The 17,264-nt window shown below is 32.0% G+C and overlaps 1 protein-coding gene across 1 annotated transcript in view; it reads right to left on the bottom strand.

The window, feature by feature from the left end:
- LOC106687933 (ubiquitin domain-containing protein 1) overlaps positions 1-8,942 on the bottom strand; it is a 20,302-nt gene extending 11,360 nt beyond the window's left edge. Inside the window, exons 1-3 of the mRNA XM_014432121.2 lie at positions 8,624-8,942; positions 8,228-8,464; positions 1,998-2,120 (exon numbers count right to left, since the gene is read on the bottom strand). Coding sequence (XP_014287607.1) covers positions 1,998-2,120; positions 8,228-8,464; positions 8,624-8,705 — 442 coding nt within the window. The 5' untranslated portion in view covers positions 8,706-8,942. The remainder of the gene's footprint in view (positions 1-1,997; positions 2,121-8,227; positions 8,465-8,623) is intronic.
- Between the last annotated feature and the right edge of the window lie 8,322 nt (positions 8,943-17,264).

Genomic DNA, 17,264 nt, shown 5'->3' on the forward strand with positions numbered 1-17,264 from the left:
ATTTTCAATTTAATTTAATTAACATTTATTCTTAATTTTTCGTCTTACAACATAAACATTTTTTAATACATTTAAATTCTATAATTAGTTTATTCCTATTTTATATGTATTTCATTCAGATATAAATTTAACCCCCCCTTTTCTTTAATTTATTTTTTAATTCATTTATTTCTCTATTCATACTTTTATTATTGCATTTTTATTCCATTCATATACTTGTACTATTTTAGGATTTGAACATTTTTTTTAAATTTTCCATCTTTTTTGTATACAATTATTACATATTTATTCTCCTTAAAATTTCTGAATAGTGGTGGTTCAGTCCTTTGGAATCTGATTTGAAAATGACCTAAGTGGTCAAAACGTTGGAGGTTTGAAAAAGAATAAAGTTGAGAGAAAAAGGATCAAAATTGTTTTAATGAAATTCAATGTATATTTATTTATAAAAAATGTTGATTATGCATTCTTTTTATTTCAGAACTCAATAATGATAAAAAAAAGTCCAAAACATTATTCGCAAGTGATAAGAATAAAGAAATAGTAAAAAAGAGTTTTTTTCCCTGAAAAATAAAAATAATAAATAATTCATACAACTCTTAATTCATAAAACAAGACTTTATGAGGCTGGGTGGATCCCAGAGGGATCAAATTATTTTATTTAAAATAATTAAGTCTCAATAAAGTGAAAAGATTAAATTGGGTTGTAAAATAATTCCGTAGTGTTCATCAATAATTCAATGTAATCCTTTCTGTGTTTATAAAATCATGTTTACTTGGTCAATAATGTTTATATATTCTAAAAATGATTAGTAAAGGTATTTTTACACATCAGTGTCAACTGAGATTCCTTATTTTTAAGTGGTATTTTGCTTCCTCAAGATGGAAGAGAAAATAATTCATTTTCGCCATTTAATGATTTTTTATTTCTGAAAAGGAAAATCAGTTGCACAGACCGTTAAACAAATTTGCAGTGTGTATGGCAATGATGCCTTAGAAGAAAGCACCGTCCATAAGTGGTTTGCTCGGTTCAGAACCGGAAATTTTGACTTGGAAGATGCAAAGCGTTTGGGTCGTCCTTTAACTGTTGATGATGACCAAATTCAAGCATTAGTCACAGACAACCCTCACTCTACGACACGGGATATCGCAGAAACGCTTAGCATATCTCATGCAAGTGTCTCAAATCATTTGTGGGATATATTTCTCGAAGTGATATACGGGTTCCTCACAATTTGACGAAAAATAATTTATTGGACCGCATATCCATTAGCAATTCCCTCCTGAAACGCAATGTTAATGATCCATTTTTAAAGAGGTTGATAACTGGGAATGAAAAGTAGGTCCGGTACAATAATATTGTGAGGAAAAAGTCCTGGGGAAAAAGAAGTGACCCGCCATTAACGACTCCAAAAGCAGGATTACATCCAAAAAAGGTTATACTGTGCATTTGGTGGGGTCGGAAAGGTTTCCTTTATTTTGAGCTCCTCCCACCCAACCAGACCATTCATTCTGCAGTATACTGTGCCAAGTTGGAACAATTAAAGATAGCGGTTAAGCAAAAGCGTCCAGCATTAGCTAATTGCAAAGGCATAGTTTTTCATCATGATAATGTCCGTCCTCAAGTGTCTTTGCAGACCTGGTAGAAATTATTGGAGTTTAGCTGGGATGTGTTCCCCTACCCACCCTATTCACCAGACCTTACCCCAACAGATTCTCACTTATTTCAGATCCTTCAAAACTCTCGTAACGGGAAACACTTTAATTCACTCGAGGACTGCAAAACACACATAGAGGAGTTCATTGCACAAAAATCTAAGAATTGCTGGGAGGAAGGAATTAAAAAATTACCTGAAAGATGGCAACATGATCAAAATGGGTCATATTTAATTGATTAAAAATGTTTACAACAATCTGAAGTTTATATCTAAATCACCAGTAAAAAGCGCTACAAACTTATTTTATAACCCAATATATATGTATATATTTAAATATTTTACCAGAATTTTCTCCTGGAGAGTCTCTACCAGAATCTTCTTTGACTATATTGATTGGGTATGAAAGGCAGTATACTGGAACCTGATAACGTGTGCCAAGTTCGTCATAACATTCAGTCAAGTAACCTAGAAAAAACGTATATGTAAATAAACAGAAAGTATCATAACATTGTGGAAAATACTTCCCATATAATACTTATAAATCAGGCTGTATGTATCTGTAACATCTCACTCACCGACTTGATCACTATTTCTTAAAAACACCAATGCCTATGAAATTGAAATTAATAATTTTTGTTCTTATGCTTACTTATACAAATGCAATAAGTCTCTGGGTTTGGAAAAATTTGAGCCCTAAGAGGTTTAAAAGAAAATTTCTAAAACCTAAAACAAAATTAGTGTTTTGAATAAGACTAAAACCAAAACATCAGGAAGACATGGTCACTAACTTGAAACTTTCTATAATACAAAGCTAAAAGCATCTAAACCAGACAAGTACTAGGAAAAGATTTGTACTTAGGAATAAGGCATACCTTTTAAATATTATGAGCATGTATCCATGAAAACCTTCTTATCATAATGTATCAAAGAATAAGACACCATTCACTCACAGACTTACTGATCCACTTGATGTTAAAAACCAATGCTTATGATGCTGAAATTGTAAATGGTGCTTCTGCTTATACTATTTAAATGCAATAGAGGTGTGTATAACAAGATTAATTTGGTACATACTTGGCACTATATGTACATATACATTATAATTCAGAAAATAATCCTAATTAGTCAAATTTGGTGGGTAAACATAAAATCAATCATAGGTTGGAGAACATTTTCCTGTATATTCTGGTTCAAAGAGAAGGCGACTCCTTTTTTCAGTCTTTGTTTAATTGACAAAATGAACTAGGACAGAACAGTTGAAGGGAGTAGTGGGAGTGTCAAGCACTTGTAGTAACCAAAGTCGACTAGATGATTCACCACAAAGGACCAACACCGAGCCAATCCTTCTTCCTACGCAGACAGACTCTGTGACCGTATACATTTTGACAAAACATTCAGTTCAGATATGGTTTTTTTTTTTGGTTTTTTTTAAGACAATGTCTTTTCTATACGTTCAATCCTGACTGACACACTTCTAATATGCAATAAGGCTGATTTTTTTAAAAGTTGCAGACCGGCAAGTTTTTTAAACAAATTATTTCTAAAACCTGAAAACAATACATTTTTAAAGAACCCAAAAACTATACGAATCCTTGTAGATTATAGCCACTAATTTAAAGATATTTGATATCTCAACAAAATAAAATAAATATCATCAAAATTGGATGAGTAATAGAAAAGATAGAGGACAGTTTTCATCTTCCTATAAAAGAATAGATATGACTCACTCCTTGACCTTGATCGCTGTATCTCAAAAACAATAATGCCTATGAAGCTTAAATTACTAGAGTATGATGTTAATTCTTTTTTATTATACATTAGCGGACCCTGCAATGCTTCGCTATTGATTTTATTGAGGATGCGTATACATTAATTGAACACAATTGAAACTTTTAACATCAATTAATATATAGATAAAGTGATAAGACGGTCATTATAGTAATATATAGAAAAACTTCAACATGACTCAACCACTCAACCAATCTACACCAAACTCGAGTGTCTTAGGGCCCCTTTAAACTGGAACAGAGAGCGAAAACCAGATCTATTAAAACAAATTAGAACCGGAGATATAAAATAAAACGTTTCAAAAGTTTTTCTTTATTTGAAATTATTTTTTCGGCATTAAATCTAATTTTTAATTTCATTGAAAAATGGTATTTGAGGGTTTTAGATGACGCTAAAAATGAAAACGATTTGCTTTCAAATGCAAAAAAAGTTTTTTTGTTTATTTACTTTAGAGAAATCCTCATTAGGTATTTTTTTTTTTTTTTAATTTTTAGAGAATAAAAAATCCTTATAATAGAATCGGTAATATTTTTCTTATTCTTCAGAAAGAGACAAATCGATTGGGATATAATAACCATGAAAAAATGTATACTTTTTAAGCTATAGGACTAAAAATTCTTAATTTTGATAGTAATTTTTTTTCTCTTGAAATATCGGGCTAGCCAGGAGTGCATATAGTACAAAAAAACAAATATTGATTTTCATATATCAGATATTGTTATGTTTTTATTTTTTTGTTATATGATTAAGTTTATAGTTATTTTCTTATGTATAGGTTATTTAATAATATTGAAATATTAACTGCAACTGACTACAAATTTATATTATTTCATAAGATAATACGAGTAACGACAAAATAAAATTGTAAATTAACAATTGAGTTTATTATTAATTCATTCCAGAAAATATTTGAATATAGGAGAAAACGTCAGTTGTTGAAATTACATTTGTTATATAAACAATAAATATTTAAGAGATAAAATTTAAAAATAAATTAAACATGAAATTATACAATTTAAAATCTTCATAGTCATAAATAATTAGCTGTTGGATATTTCAATTAAAGTTCACTGCTTGCTGATTTGATTTCTTTATAATTATTTTTAATTTTACAACTTTATTTTAAATATTTTTTTTTAAATATTAATAAATGTACTGGAGTATTATCACAATTAATAATATTATAAAAAACCACCTGCATTAATATTTGAATTGAAATAATTTTTTCTGCCGAGACTGACACACGTGTTACCTGTCTGAATTTTATCAGAAAGAACTGAGTTGATCTCTTTTTTCAGTGCCTGGCACCGGTAAAAAATATAAAACAATGGAAGTATTTTAAAAATAACAGTTAATTCATTTTTAAATCTTCTTAATCCACTTTGTAAAAGTAAAATGTAGGTAGATTCTGTTATTAATGATGATTATAAGTGAAAAAGAGAAGGTTATTTGTATAAAAAAGTATTTAAATTTATGATATAAAAACTTATATGAGACATGGGCAATTAAATATTTAAAATTATAACTTAAAGATTAAAAGCATTATTTTATACACAAAATAAATGTTATTTATCAACATAATACATTAATATGCCATTTAAAATGTCTAATAATTCCATATTTTAAAGGAATTACTTATAAATCGTAAATAATTGTTAATTTATAATTATTAAATAAATTATAACTTTTTACATATAAAACATATACACTTTCTTTTATCAACAAAATTTTTGATATGTATACAAAAAAAAAAAAAAAATATGTATAAAAGTGTTCAAATAAAAAAATGGTGACAGTTAACAGTTCTTGATTTTATGTGACAAGAGAGGCATAATAATATCACTACAATATATATATTATATAGTATTATAGATATATTTTTTCTGTTATGTCTTTCTATTTGATGAATCTTGCAGGATCAATGAAATATTAAATTTCATTTTACTGATCAACTCACAACATATTGTTAGCTCAAATCATCCACGACTCGTCTCAAAATGGGTCTATAATACTCAGATTCATTTGGGACATCATATTTCCTAATAAAAACCATTGGATAATTTAAATGAAGTAAAAACTGAAAAATATAAATAAAATTGGTTTATTTTCAATAATCAATATTTTGCAATGGACCAAGAAGAAAAATAATCCTCCCTCAAAACTCAAGGGATTTTATTTCCAAGCTTTAAATAAAGTAAATTATAACTTTATTTATTAACTGGGCATGGTCATACTGTCATGTCTTTCTATGCTTAACACTATAATATTCATCTTTGGGGTCTCCAGGGACGCCTCTGTCACCCGATTTTATGAAGAATTGAAGTGGCTTTACCCCTACTTCCATCGTAAATATTTTCTTGCTTCCTTCCTCTACCAATTTATCCAAGTCCGCCGTCCATCACACTTCTCTGATATCCTTCAATTTAAATCCTCAGTGCATTCCCGCAATACCCGCTCACGGCCTTCAGACTTATATGTAAGTGCCCATCAAACCACAGCCTTTGGTAGATCTTTCCTCATCCCTATAGAATTTTATTCCCTCATATATAATGAGAATAGAATAGAATTTTAGAGAGAATAGAATTTTATAGAGAGAGAGAATAGAATTTTATTCCCCCATATATATCCTGATTTATATTAATACAAACGACGTCATTAATAATAAAATTTCAGTTATATTTTTTCCTTTTATTTAAACAATACAAATGCATTAAATGGTAAAAAAATGGAACTACAGCATTACTTGAGCAGATTAAAATCCCTAATAGCATTTAAAATAGTGACAAATGGGTCTTCTTCTAAACAAATATGCCACCACATAAATTTAAGAAGTCATAAAACAGTAACTGTAAAATTTATTCTTGAGTAATAAAACCCTATTATCTTTTCAGATTCCTTTCTTTAACTCTATGCCTCTACTGTCCTTAATATAATAAGTACACATCATTACTATCCTCACATACTTTACATCAATGGGGTAATATCGTATTTTTCAAAGCATTTTATAGCAGGATCTTTTATAGTGGGTAATTTCAAGATCTTAATAATTAAAAAAACATAATTTCAAATATAAACATAACTATTTTAAAACTATATACCTACATTACCAAGGAAGGTTATCTTTTAGGCTACCACTAACTTTCAGCATGGCTAATTCTTAAGTTTACTTTTTTAAGTATTAAATTTTTTCCTACAAATACTTTAAATCCCTATTTGAAATTTATTCCAGATTGGGTTAAATTATCTTCTATAATTTTTTTCTCTTCCAAATCAAAGTTGTTTTCATGAACTCAGTGCGCCCCCGTTTCCCAAATTTAAATGAGAGAAACAAGCTCAATTAATCTTAAAAGTGTGTAAACTTTAAGAATAAGAAATAATTTTCCCGATATTAAGAATTAATACTGTTAAATCAAGAAAAATCTTATCCAGTACCTCTTATGAAATAATGGTTAATTGGAATTGTATATAAATTTAATTTAGATGATGTAAGCATTGATGAAGAAAAGGTTTTACCTCTGTAAATAGAACAAACAAAAATAATTTAGAGTTAATGAATTTATAGGATGATAAACGACAAGTATTTACCTTAACCTGTCAAATTTAACAAATTTCAATTTGGAATTTAATCATTCAATTTCCAATAATAGTCATACTTTTTTATTTATTTTCTTTTTATTTGGTTACCACCTACCAGGCCATTTGGCATATGGGAGAAAGGGAGGACGGGTTATCCTATAGAGGAAGTCCTAAAGGATAACCATTATTTTCATACCATGGGACCACCACAAAATTAAAGTCAGCCCCGCCAGACCAAAATTAAACTGTCCCCACTGTAGTGTCAAGGTTGTTAACCTGAGGAAAAAACCTCAATACATTTGATTACTTCAACCTCTGCTAGTCAAATTACCACATTCAAACTGATACAACTTTTGAGATATTTCTGATTCCTGATGTTATAGATATTTATAAGAAAAGAACTCCCTCTGCCAATTCAATTGTAAATTCATATTCATACATATAAAATTTTCGCTTATTATTTTGTTAAGACTAGCTTATTTGTAAATAAATACTAACCTAATTTTTTTTAAGTATATAACTTATTAAAAGCTCTTTGTACATATCCCCAACAGAACCAGCAATAATGTTCACAAATCTATATCACAATGCGTAATCATCATGTTTACTGATAAAAAAATGTTCATATAAGTACTGGATGTACATGGTTACCTATGAAACGACTGATGCTAAGATACCATTAACTGAGCTTAGACTAATACCATTAATTGTGGATAAAACAAATTGCAGTCAGATATAATTTAAGGGATATCCTTAAAACACTAATAATCTACTAAAACAATCACTGCTGTAACTTCTTTATAATAATTAAAACATCACGAAGTAAATGATAACACAACAAAATATAAACTAATGTAACTAAATGTAAGATTCCAAACTGGAACTATAAAATACTTTATTATAATCAATCAAAACAAATATATTTTCTAAAAAATTAATAATGCTTGAATATGGTTAGTAAATAGCCCTATCATGCCTATCTTTACACATTTTCCTTTAATTTTAGGATAATAGTGTAAATTAACCTCTAAAGTCTGAAACATTAGGTGATTTATCAGATTTACGAATGATTAATAACACTGATAAAAAAACAATTATGTTACACTTCATTTGACAGAGAAATGAACGTATTTAAAAGATAAGTGAACCAAGATTATCAAAAAATAATAATGAGACCAGGTATAAATTAACAATCAACATATAAATACCATTTGGCACAGAAATATTGGCTCCGTCAAGTATGGCTTGGGCAAGCTGAAAGTCGAGTGCTTCAGCAGCAACCGCTGCAGCCCGCAAGGCATCCCATATTTCTTTTCTACCTTCAAATGCTGGAGCAGTTTCCCAAAATTCATCTCTTTTGCTCCTGAGCTGGCCTTCGGTTAGTGGCACATCTGATCTCCATCGAATTGTCTCATGACAGAGAGGATGATTCTTCCTTGTACTTCCTAATAAACAAAATGACCACATGTTGATACCAATCGTTCAACAAAAACAAAAATAAAACCAAAACATACTCTAAAACTATTAAATGACAACCAAAGTTTAAATAAACACTAGATGTGAGTGTAAAAAGAAAATATAAACTGTCAAAACTTCTAGGTTACCTGAAACAGGACGTGAAACATTTTCGTTAGAATTGTCATTTCCACTTCTTCTATGCCGATTTATTCCAATACATCCTCCCATTCTGCAAGCCACAATATAAGCGGCATTTCAGCTAAATGTAACTGTAACTGAACAACAAATTTCCACATAGAAATTCCTCCATACTACAATCTCATTCTTAACATGCCCAGTGTAACCATAAATAATTTTTTGGATGAAACTTCGATTTATTTGCTTTAATGATGATGAAAGCCAAAATCAAACAAATAAATTTAGAACCAAATTTATCTAATTTTAAGAAGAATCAACAACATATGTTTAGAAGATATAAGGCTGCTTGGATGTGAATTGGAGGTGGTGGAAGGGGAGGGGGGGGGGTCAATTTAACTTCTTAACAGTACATTTCTTATAAAAACTATGACTAAAAACTTGAAACGTAAAACTTTCTTAGAACCATTCAAAAAATAAAATTTATTTTAACTACAATAAGTATCTCGTTGTATCATATGAAATATATATTTTACAAAACAAATAAAACATAAATAGATGCAATCTAAAATTGAAAATAACCTTTTATTAATCAATATATGCATCTTTACTTCTCTGCCATTCTTCCAATGAAACATTTTCGTAGCTTGGTCTTCATAATAATAATAATTTTAATAGAAGCGAATTCCTATATTGCTTTCGTATTGCATCACGAGGTTTAATAACTTAAAATTAAAAAAAAAAATCCAATGTATTTAAAAAAATGATATTAAAATTATTGGTGTTTCGATTACAAAAAAATTTTTTTTTAGTAAATTTGGAAATGATAATCATTAACCAAGTAGTAGGAGAATCGGTTGGTATTTTAGCAAAGACTTGCCTAATATACCCAGCAACAAAGGAGTAGAGTTAAATATTCTGAGGTATGCGTCTTCAGAAGAGCAGGCTGTCATCGATTCAGCGAATGGCATTACTGCAGGTCACCGGGGTATAAAAGGCAACATTTCATGAAGCGCTAGCAAAACTAGCTGAAGGAGCACCTTTCGATTTCTTTTTACTGAAATACTGCTCCATCTTTAAGGCTAAGAGAGATGGATTGAGAGAAGAGAATCTAACTGAGTGTCTAAGAGTGAGGTTTCACGAGGATTCAAGAAGATGAAATAGGATTTCCCGGAAGAATTCCGTTAAGGAATGGAACCGGTGGTGAGATGGGTTGTCTACAGCCGAGGGAGTTAAGGTATTCACCTTAACAACCGTAACTGCAGCAGTGTCGGTTCGAATTCGGCCTGAGGTGTCAATTTTTATTTCATGGTAGTCCCATTGAATGAAAACCTGACCCCCCACCATGGTTAGAATAGGGTGGTAACCTGTAGATAACCACACTCTTCCCGTATGTCAGAAATGACCAGGTAGGGGTAAAAAAATAAATAAATAAAAACTGAACCAGCGGTGAATGACGACCCTGAAAGAGGCTTCTCTTTGGAAGTATTTCCCAGAAAGAAATGCTTTATTTAACCATGCTGCCCAAATACATTGGGTTGCTACAATACACAGCATATCAATCAATCCATGATCGGACATATACAGAGTGTTTCAGGACTCAGTGGGCAAACTGAAAATAGGAATTAAGGACCTCAAATAAGAAAAAAAAATCCTCTGAAGGTGTGTCTGAAAACACTTTGTTTAGGAGATATTCACACCTAAAGATTTTTATTGTTATGAATTATTTAGGTTATTTGAAATAAATAAAATTTATTTATTTGTTCCAACTACTTGATAAATAAAACATAAACATTAAATTCATATTAAATGTTGTTCAAAGTGATTTCCTTGAGCATTAAGACAGGGTCGGCTTATTTCTTCAATAGCAACGATCACAAGATTCAATTATCCTTCTTCGTAAGGAATTAAGATCATTGACCGGCCTTGCATTGAATTTTTGTTTAATGCCACCTCAAACAAAGAAATCCAGTGGTGTCAGGTCTGGAGAGCGTGAAGGCCAAGCCACTGGTCCTGCTCAGCCAATCCATTGATTGGGATAATTAACATTTAGCCATTGTCGTGGAGCTCTTCCGTAATGTGCTGGAAGACCATCTAATTGAAGCCCCATGTCCCTTCTCAGTTGTTGTGGAATATGTTAAACTAAACCACAGTAATCATTATTAAGAAATTCCATAAATGTGCCCGCATTGGGTCGAGGCGGCAAGATATTCGGATCTATTGAAATATTGTCTATTATCCCCAACCACACATAGCACTGAAACTGGTACTGAAAATGATGCTCACGAATTGCATGGTGATTAACTGCGACCAGAGGTGATTATTTTTCTGATTGAGCATACCTCTTCTTGTGAAGGTAGCTTCATCTGTCTAGAGTATTTTTCCTGAAAATTGTGGATTATGCTCAACTTTAGTACTGATCAAAGCGTTCGCGGACATACCTTGAGAGGAATTTTTTTTCCCTAAGACTAAAGGTCCTTAGTTCATATTTTCAGTTTGGCCACTTAACCTTGAAACATCCTGTCTGTTCACTAAATACAAATATTTTAATTTTTAATTTTTTTTTTATTTAACAATTTTATTCCATTTGACATTTTTATTTCATTTAATTGACAATTTTATTCTCCCTATTTCACTATCTCAGACTTCCCCTCTCCAGTGATCTGGATTTCTGTACTCTGGATGGAGTAATGTACAATCTAACCAAACACGTAGTAGTCACCACAGTAGATCAGTTTATAAAAAACAAATAAATTAAAAATAACTAATATAAAAACTAAAAAAAAAAAAAGAATAAAAACACTATGAATAATCTCAAAGCTAATTCCCATACAGGTAATGATGTATGATCCCCAGGAAATCCAAAACAATATTTTCCGCTAAGATCGCTATATCACCTAGTCTTCTAAGAAGCTCCTAATTTCATCTGGTATTGTTCCACGAGATCCAAACCAGAGACCTTTCACGGTGAACTATCAAGATTTAAATGAAGATGGGCCTCCTGGACTATACTAGACTCTCAATTCCTTATGGATCACGGAAGTTTTTGAACGAAACCCGTCGAACATAGAACCGATATTTATCTCTATGTCTCAGTTTCAATGTTCTGGAGACCGCTAAGCACGCCGAGATTGATTCCAATTAGAAACAATCTTCTGAGGGAAACTGAAATCTACATTTTCTCAGTGAGCACGTTCCCACAGCTAATGACCAGGAACTACGACAGATAGAAGGAAATCGAGGATCATACTATCTTTTTCCTCGGAAGAACCTCAGCATATTTATAAAACCGTTTGAAGTCACCAAATATTGATGGAGACCAAAAATGATATAGTAAATAATTAAACAATGTATAATAAATATATAAAAGGAGTGTGTACAACTCGTATGCAGGTCTACAGCACAGGCTGATTTCCCTTTGTTATATATAATGTATGAGTACGAAAACGTACACCCTGGAATCTTCAAATTATATAATAGATCGAGTCTCACCGCCGGTTCCATTACTCAACGGAATTTTCCCGGTAAATCATCTTTTATCTTCTTGGATCCTCATCAAACCTCACTCTCAGACACCCAGTTAGTTTTCCATTCAAAATGTTTTGCAATAATCCTTAAATTTGATCTCAACAACTCATGATGAATTATTCCTTGATAATCCCAACATTATATTATTATTATTATGGCACTACGGTCCTGCAAGAACTCGGGCCTCCTCCACCACAGCCAACCAATCTACACGGTTTCTTGCTTTCTCTTTTCATCTGTCAACATTCAAAAGTCTCAAATGCTCCTCCACATCATCCAACCATCTGACCCGGGGACGTCCTCTTTTCCGTTTTCCACCTGGTTTGCCATAAACCATCATTTTGGGCATTCTCTCTCATCGTGTCTTAACCATATTATTCTTGGTCTTTTGACCAAAGCCAAGATACTGGGTTCCCCTAACAGATCTATCTGCTCTTATTCTTCTTTAAATTCCATTCTCCGAGACTCTTCCCCATATCCTTCTGAATACCTTTCTCTCTCAAGAGTTGAGCATCTGTTCTGCTTTCTTTGTCAAGGGCCATGTTTCTCTCCCACAGATCACGACTGGCCTTACGATGGTTTTGTAAATGACTACTCTCATTCTTTTAGAGAGAGCTCTAAACTTCAATATTTTCTGCAGTGAAAAATAAGAAGACAATTCCACCATACCCACAATAAAAGTTTTTTGCCATGGATGTTTGCTTTCGGATCTAGTAGGGAAGGTTGATCCTTATCAAGCCACTGTCTTTTGCGTACGATATTGTCATAGGTAACTCATTTATTATCGCCTATTAAGATCCTGTTTAAAAAACGCTCAATTTTTACGTTTGAAAGCTGACTTGTGGCGATTGACATGGAATCTTCTTTATTCCGATCACTGAGATTGTGAGGTAGCCATACTCCTAACTTATTGACTTTCCTTAATTTCTCCAGGTAGTGGTTACCATTTGATTGTGATGTATTCAACCTTTCGGATATACCTCTTTTTGATTGACTTGGATTTTGTTTCAATGTTGCCTTCAAAAGGTTATCAAAGTCGGAAGGACGTCCTACCTTCGATTCGTATCTCAAGAACGGAATTTTATAAATTTCCAATTTCTAACTGCCTGATCATTTATTAATCCTTCACCATTTACACTGAATATTTTTCAGCTGTCACCTAGGCACTATTGCCTTGTTTAAATACCCAAAGTATTACATGACAAATATGTAAGAGGTTAAAAAAAGAAAAACAGTTCAAGGTAACGGGTATCACACAAAACAGCTGACAAAATACTAACCGAAGCCTCGCCTTTATAGTAAAAACAAAAACTTGTTGTCATGGTAACTCATAGCGAATAGATTCTAACAATAGATTCTACATAGCTACATCGGAAGTTACTTATGACTTGACCTAATAATACAACTTTAGAACCAAGCAAGGCATATAAACCAAAGTTCATTACAATAACTTTGGTTTATATGCTTTTGTGTACATTGAAGAACACATATCAATAAAAATAAAATTTCTTCGTTTTCTTGATGGTTGAATAACATCATTAAAACTATCATTAGGCAATCATTACTATCATTTATCATCACGAAGGCAATCTTAATAGGCTCCAATCATCTCCTTAAAACTGTTCTTAATATTCTAACTCTATTCCTACATGTTAGTCACATCAAATTTTACCCCAGCATCAAAAACCTGGGAATAACCTTTGATCAAACACTTCCCTGGAAAAGCTATGTATCCAATATCTCCCCCCATACCCTTTCAACTTTAAAACGTTTAAATTACCTCCACCACCGATTTCCATTTGAAACTCGTAGGCTCCTAGTCACTTCGCTAATATTTCCTCATTTTGACTATTGCTGTACAGTATATGGGGGAGTCTCTGGGGATCTTGAGGCGAAATTAAAACGTTTGATAAATTGCTGTGTACGATTCATCTTCGGGATCCCTAGGGACGGCTCTGTTTCCCGTTTTTATGCAGAGTTGAAGTGGCTCTATCCTTCCTACCGTCGTAAGTATTTCCTGGCATCTTTCATCTTCCAAGTCATCCAATCCCGCTGTCCTTCATACATCTCCGAGATCCTTCAATTCAAATCCTCTATTCGCCCCCGCAATACCCGTCCCCGGTCTTCAGATTTATACACAAGGACCCACCGAACTGCTGCTTTCCATAGATCGTTCATTATCCGATCCTCATCCTTATGGAACTCCATCCCTTCCAACATCTGTCGCTCCAATACCCTCCCGACCTTTAAATCCCGCCTGTTCTATCATTTCATATCCATTCACACCCTATAAAATTGTAAATTAATATAATTGTAAATATGTATGTTAACTATTATATCATTCTTAATTATTTTTACATAGTTTTCTTTTCTCTTTTTTATTTATTCATTTTTTTTTTTATTTTTATTGTTCAACTGATAAAATTGAGAAAGTAACCTATAATTATTTTTTATGACTGTTTATATTTTTTTCGTTTAAGTATCTCTGAGGCTCCTCAGCCCTCATCTATTGATTTCTCTGTATTATTCTAAAGGGACTCGTCCCAGAATAAATAAAATATTATTACTATCATCTTCTGCTTGAATATTTATTTTGTTAAATCTGTCTGAATAAATTTCTATCTGAAACTCGGCTTCACTACTTATGAAATCACACTGTCTTATTACTGCAGAGATCTTTTCTATTCGACGCTTCAATACGATGTGAGATTTTGTAAATTTATTTTCTCTATTTTCGGATTTCTTTATTATCTTATCAAGTTTCCCTATATCATTGAACCATACTCGTGTATCTTTGATCCACTAATCCTACATATTGATCAACGGATTTGTCGTGAATGCACTTCGCACGTTCTCTTTCGACGCAAAACCGGTTGATATATTTATAATTCATCTTGATATTTTTATTATATTTTGATCTGTTTTTTGTGCCATGTTAAGAGAAAACTACAGGAAATCATCCGTTTCTTTAAAAAATTGTGGTGGAGTGAGTTCATTCTCTGTAAACACTATTAAACTTTCATGTTCCCTCAGAGGGGACAACTGAGTGCAAAAGGTTAATATGGTAGAATCCTACCTTCACCGGTCAATTAAAAAAAGATTACTAAAATTAAAAAAAAAAAACACCAAAAAGAGAATCATATGTAATTAAAAATCGTCATTACAAATTTTATTTAAAGCAACTGCTCAGAATGCCCTCCTTTCTGCATGCTCTACTTCTTCTGAGAACATTTCCCACACTACTTTTTTTCCCCATCCTCGAGAATAATTTTACTCTCCAAATAAAAAAATAATTAATTATATTAATTTAGATAAATATATTGTACATTGTAAGCCGAAAAATCCTAACGATGTGTTTTGCGTGGACGGCAAATCGTTTCCGAAGGTAGACAGTTACAAATACCTCAGTTCTACAATAACATAACATAATACTGAAATCCCAAACAAATCTCTAACGATGTGTAACTAAGGTTGTGCAATTCCATGGTAAAGCCAGTTCTCATATTCGGCTGCGAGACGTGGGCAGTCAAAGTGAGATGTAAAAATCCATTTTTTATTTTATACACAATGCTCTGTGGCAAACTATGAATGTATCGGTTGTACCATTGCAACGGTTTTATAACAGTCAGTCGTAGATTACCAGCAAACCATTGTTTTGTGTGTGTTGTGTTGTTTGTTCTCACTACAGTACCTTTTATGTTATTTAACCGTAACTAATAAAACAGTAATAACTGTAAAAATATTTTATTTGTGTCCATCTCCCTCGCCTTCAACATCTAGCAGGTACACTGGAAAACAGAATCATGAGATTTGAACGGAAAGTTCTCCGTACAATTACAGATGCGATCTGGGACCAGAGCCTTAACACATAGAGTCCTAAGAATCGTAGTGTATGCTCCTTGGTTCATATGAAATAGCCAATTGCATCGGGAATTACAAATGGAGTCAATAGAGAATTTTATCAAAAAACGGCTCATGAAGTTCCACTCCCAGTTGCCGACAGTTAAAGGAGCAATGACTTGCGACTTGGGAAATCCAACCTTGTTCTGGGTAACGTATGTTAATCGAAAGTTTGAATTGGAGGGGCTGCCATATGTAGGCATTAGTTGCGCCTCATGTGGCCAACACCCAAAACTCACTTCCTCCAGCGCTCTATGTAGTGAGAAGAAGTAACGCAGGCTAAGAGAGAGCCATCTTGTCTTCTGCCAGAAGTAGCCAATTCTTCTTTGTTCACTCATCAGGAAATCTACCATGAGTGAGTAGAATTCCTAGAGTTGTCCCCAGAAGCAGAGGAGAGAGAGGCATAGGAATGCGAAGGGAAGAAGGAAGCATGGAGTAAGTCAACCTAGCAATAGTTAAAATCCACATCATCATCATCCACCTCATTATATCTACAGTTTTCCATAATCCAGTCATTCAATATTAATTAACCCTCTTAACCATAAATGTTTTATTTCGGCCACTCCCTACACCACTTGCAACTTATATAAAATAGAATTTTATTTTCATTCATTCATTTTTATTTTTCACTTATACAATCCACTTAAAATCCAACCAGCCAACCCAAAGTGAATTAGTGCCTGGCATTTAGTTGAAGGCGTACTCCATACAAACCTTAACCCGAAGAAAGCTTCCGAAGGTTGCTACAGGACATCAATTCTATTGTTGCGTTACTTCTATTTTTTCAAATTAACTTGTTTTAATTTTATATAGTTTTTCTTATATGGGTGCTGATTTATTTAAGGTGGGTTTTTTATTTATTGTATTATTATTTGTTTTGTCTACAATATTTTTGATTATTAGTCCTAATTTAGTTAGAATTTTGTTAGGTTGAGACGGATTAGGTTTAGTATCTTATTGTTTAGTTATTTATTATCAGAATTATATGTACTATATATATATTATTGTATACCTGAAAGATATCTTTATCATAAATTTATAATTTCAGATATAAAATTGTCATGGTAAATTTATAATTCCAGGAATAATACCTTTATCATATATGGTAACTTTATAATTCCTGAAAGATATCTTTATTATAAATTTATAATTCCAGATATAAAATTGTCATGGTAAATTTATAATTCCAAGAATAATACCTTTATCATATATGGTAACTTTATA

Source organism: Halyomorpha halys, unplaced genomic scaffold, assembly GCF_000696795.3.
Source record: "Halyomorpha halys isolate HHAL.00 unplaced genomic scaffold, Hhal_1.1 Scaffold1029.1, whole genome shotgun sequence".
In the NCBI taxonomy this organism is placed as follows: Eukaryota; Metazoa; Arthropoda; class Insecta; order Hemiptera; family Pentatomidae; genus Halyomorpha; species Halyomorpha halys.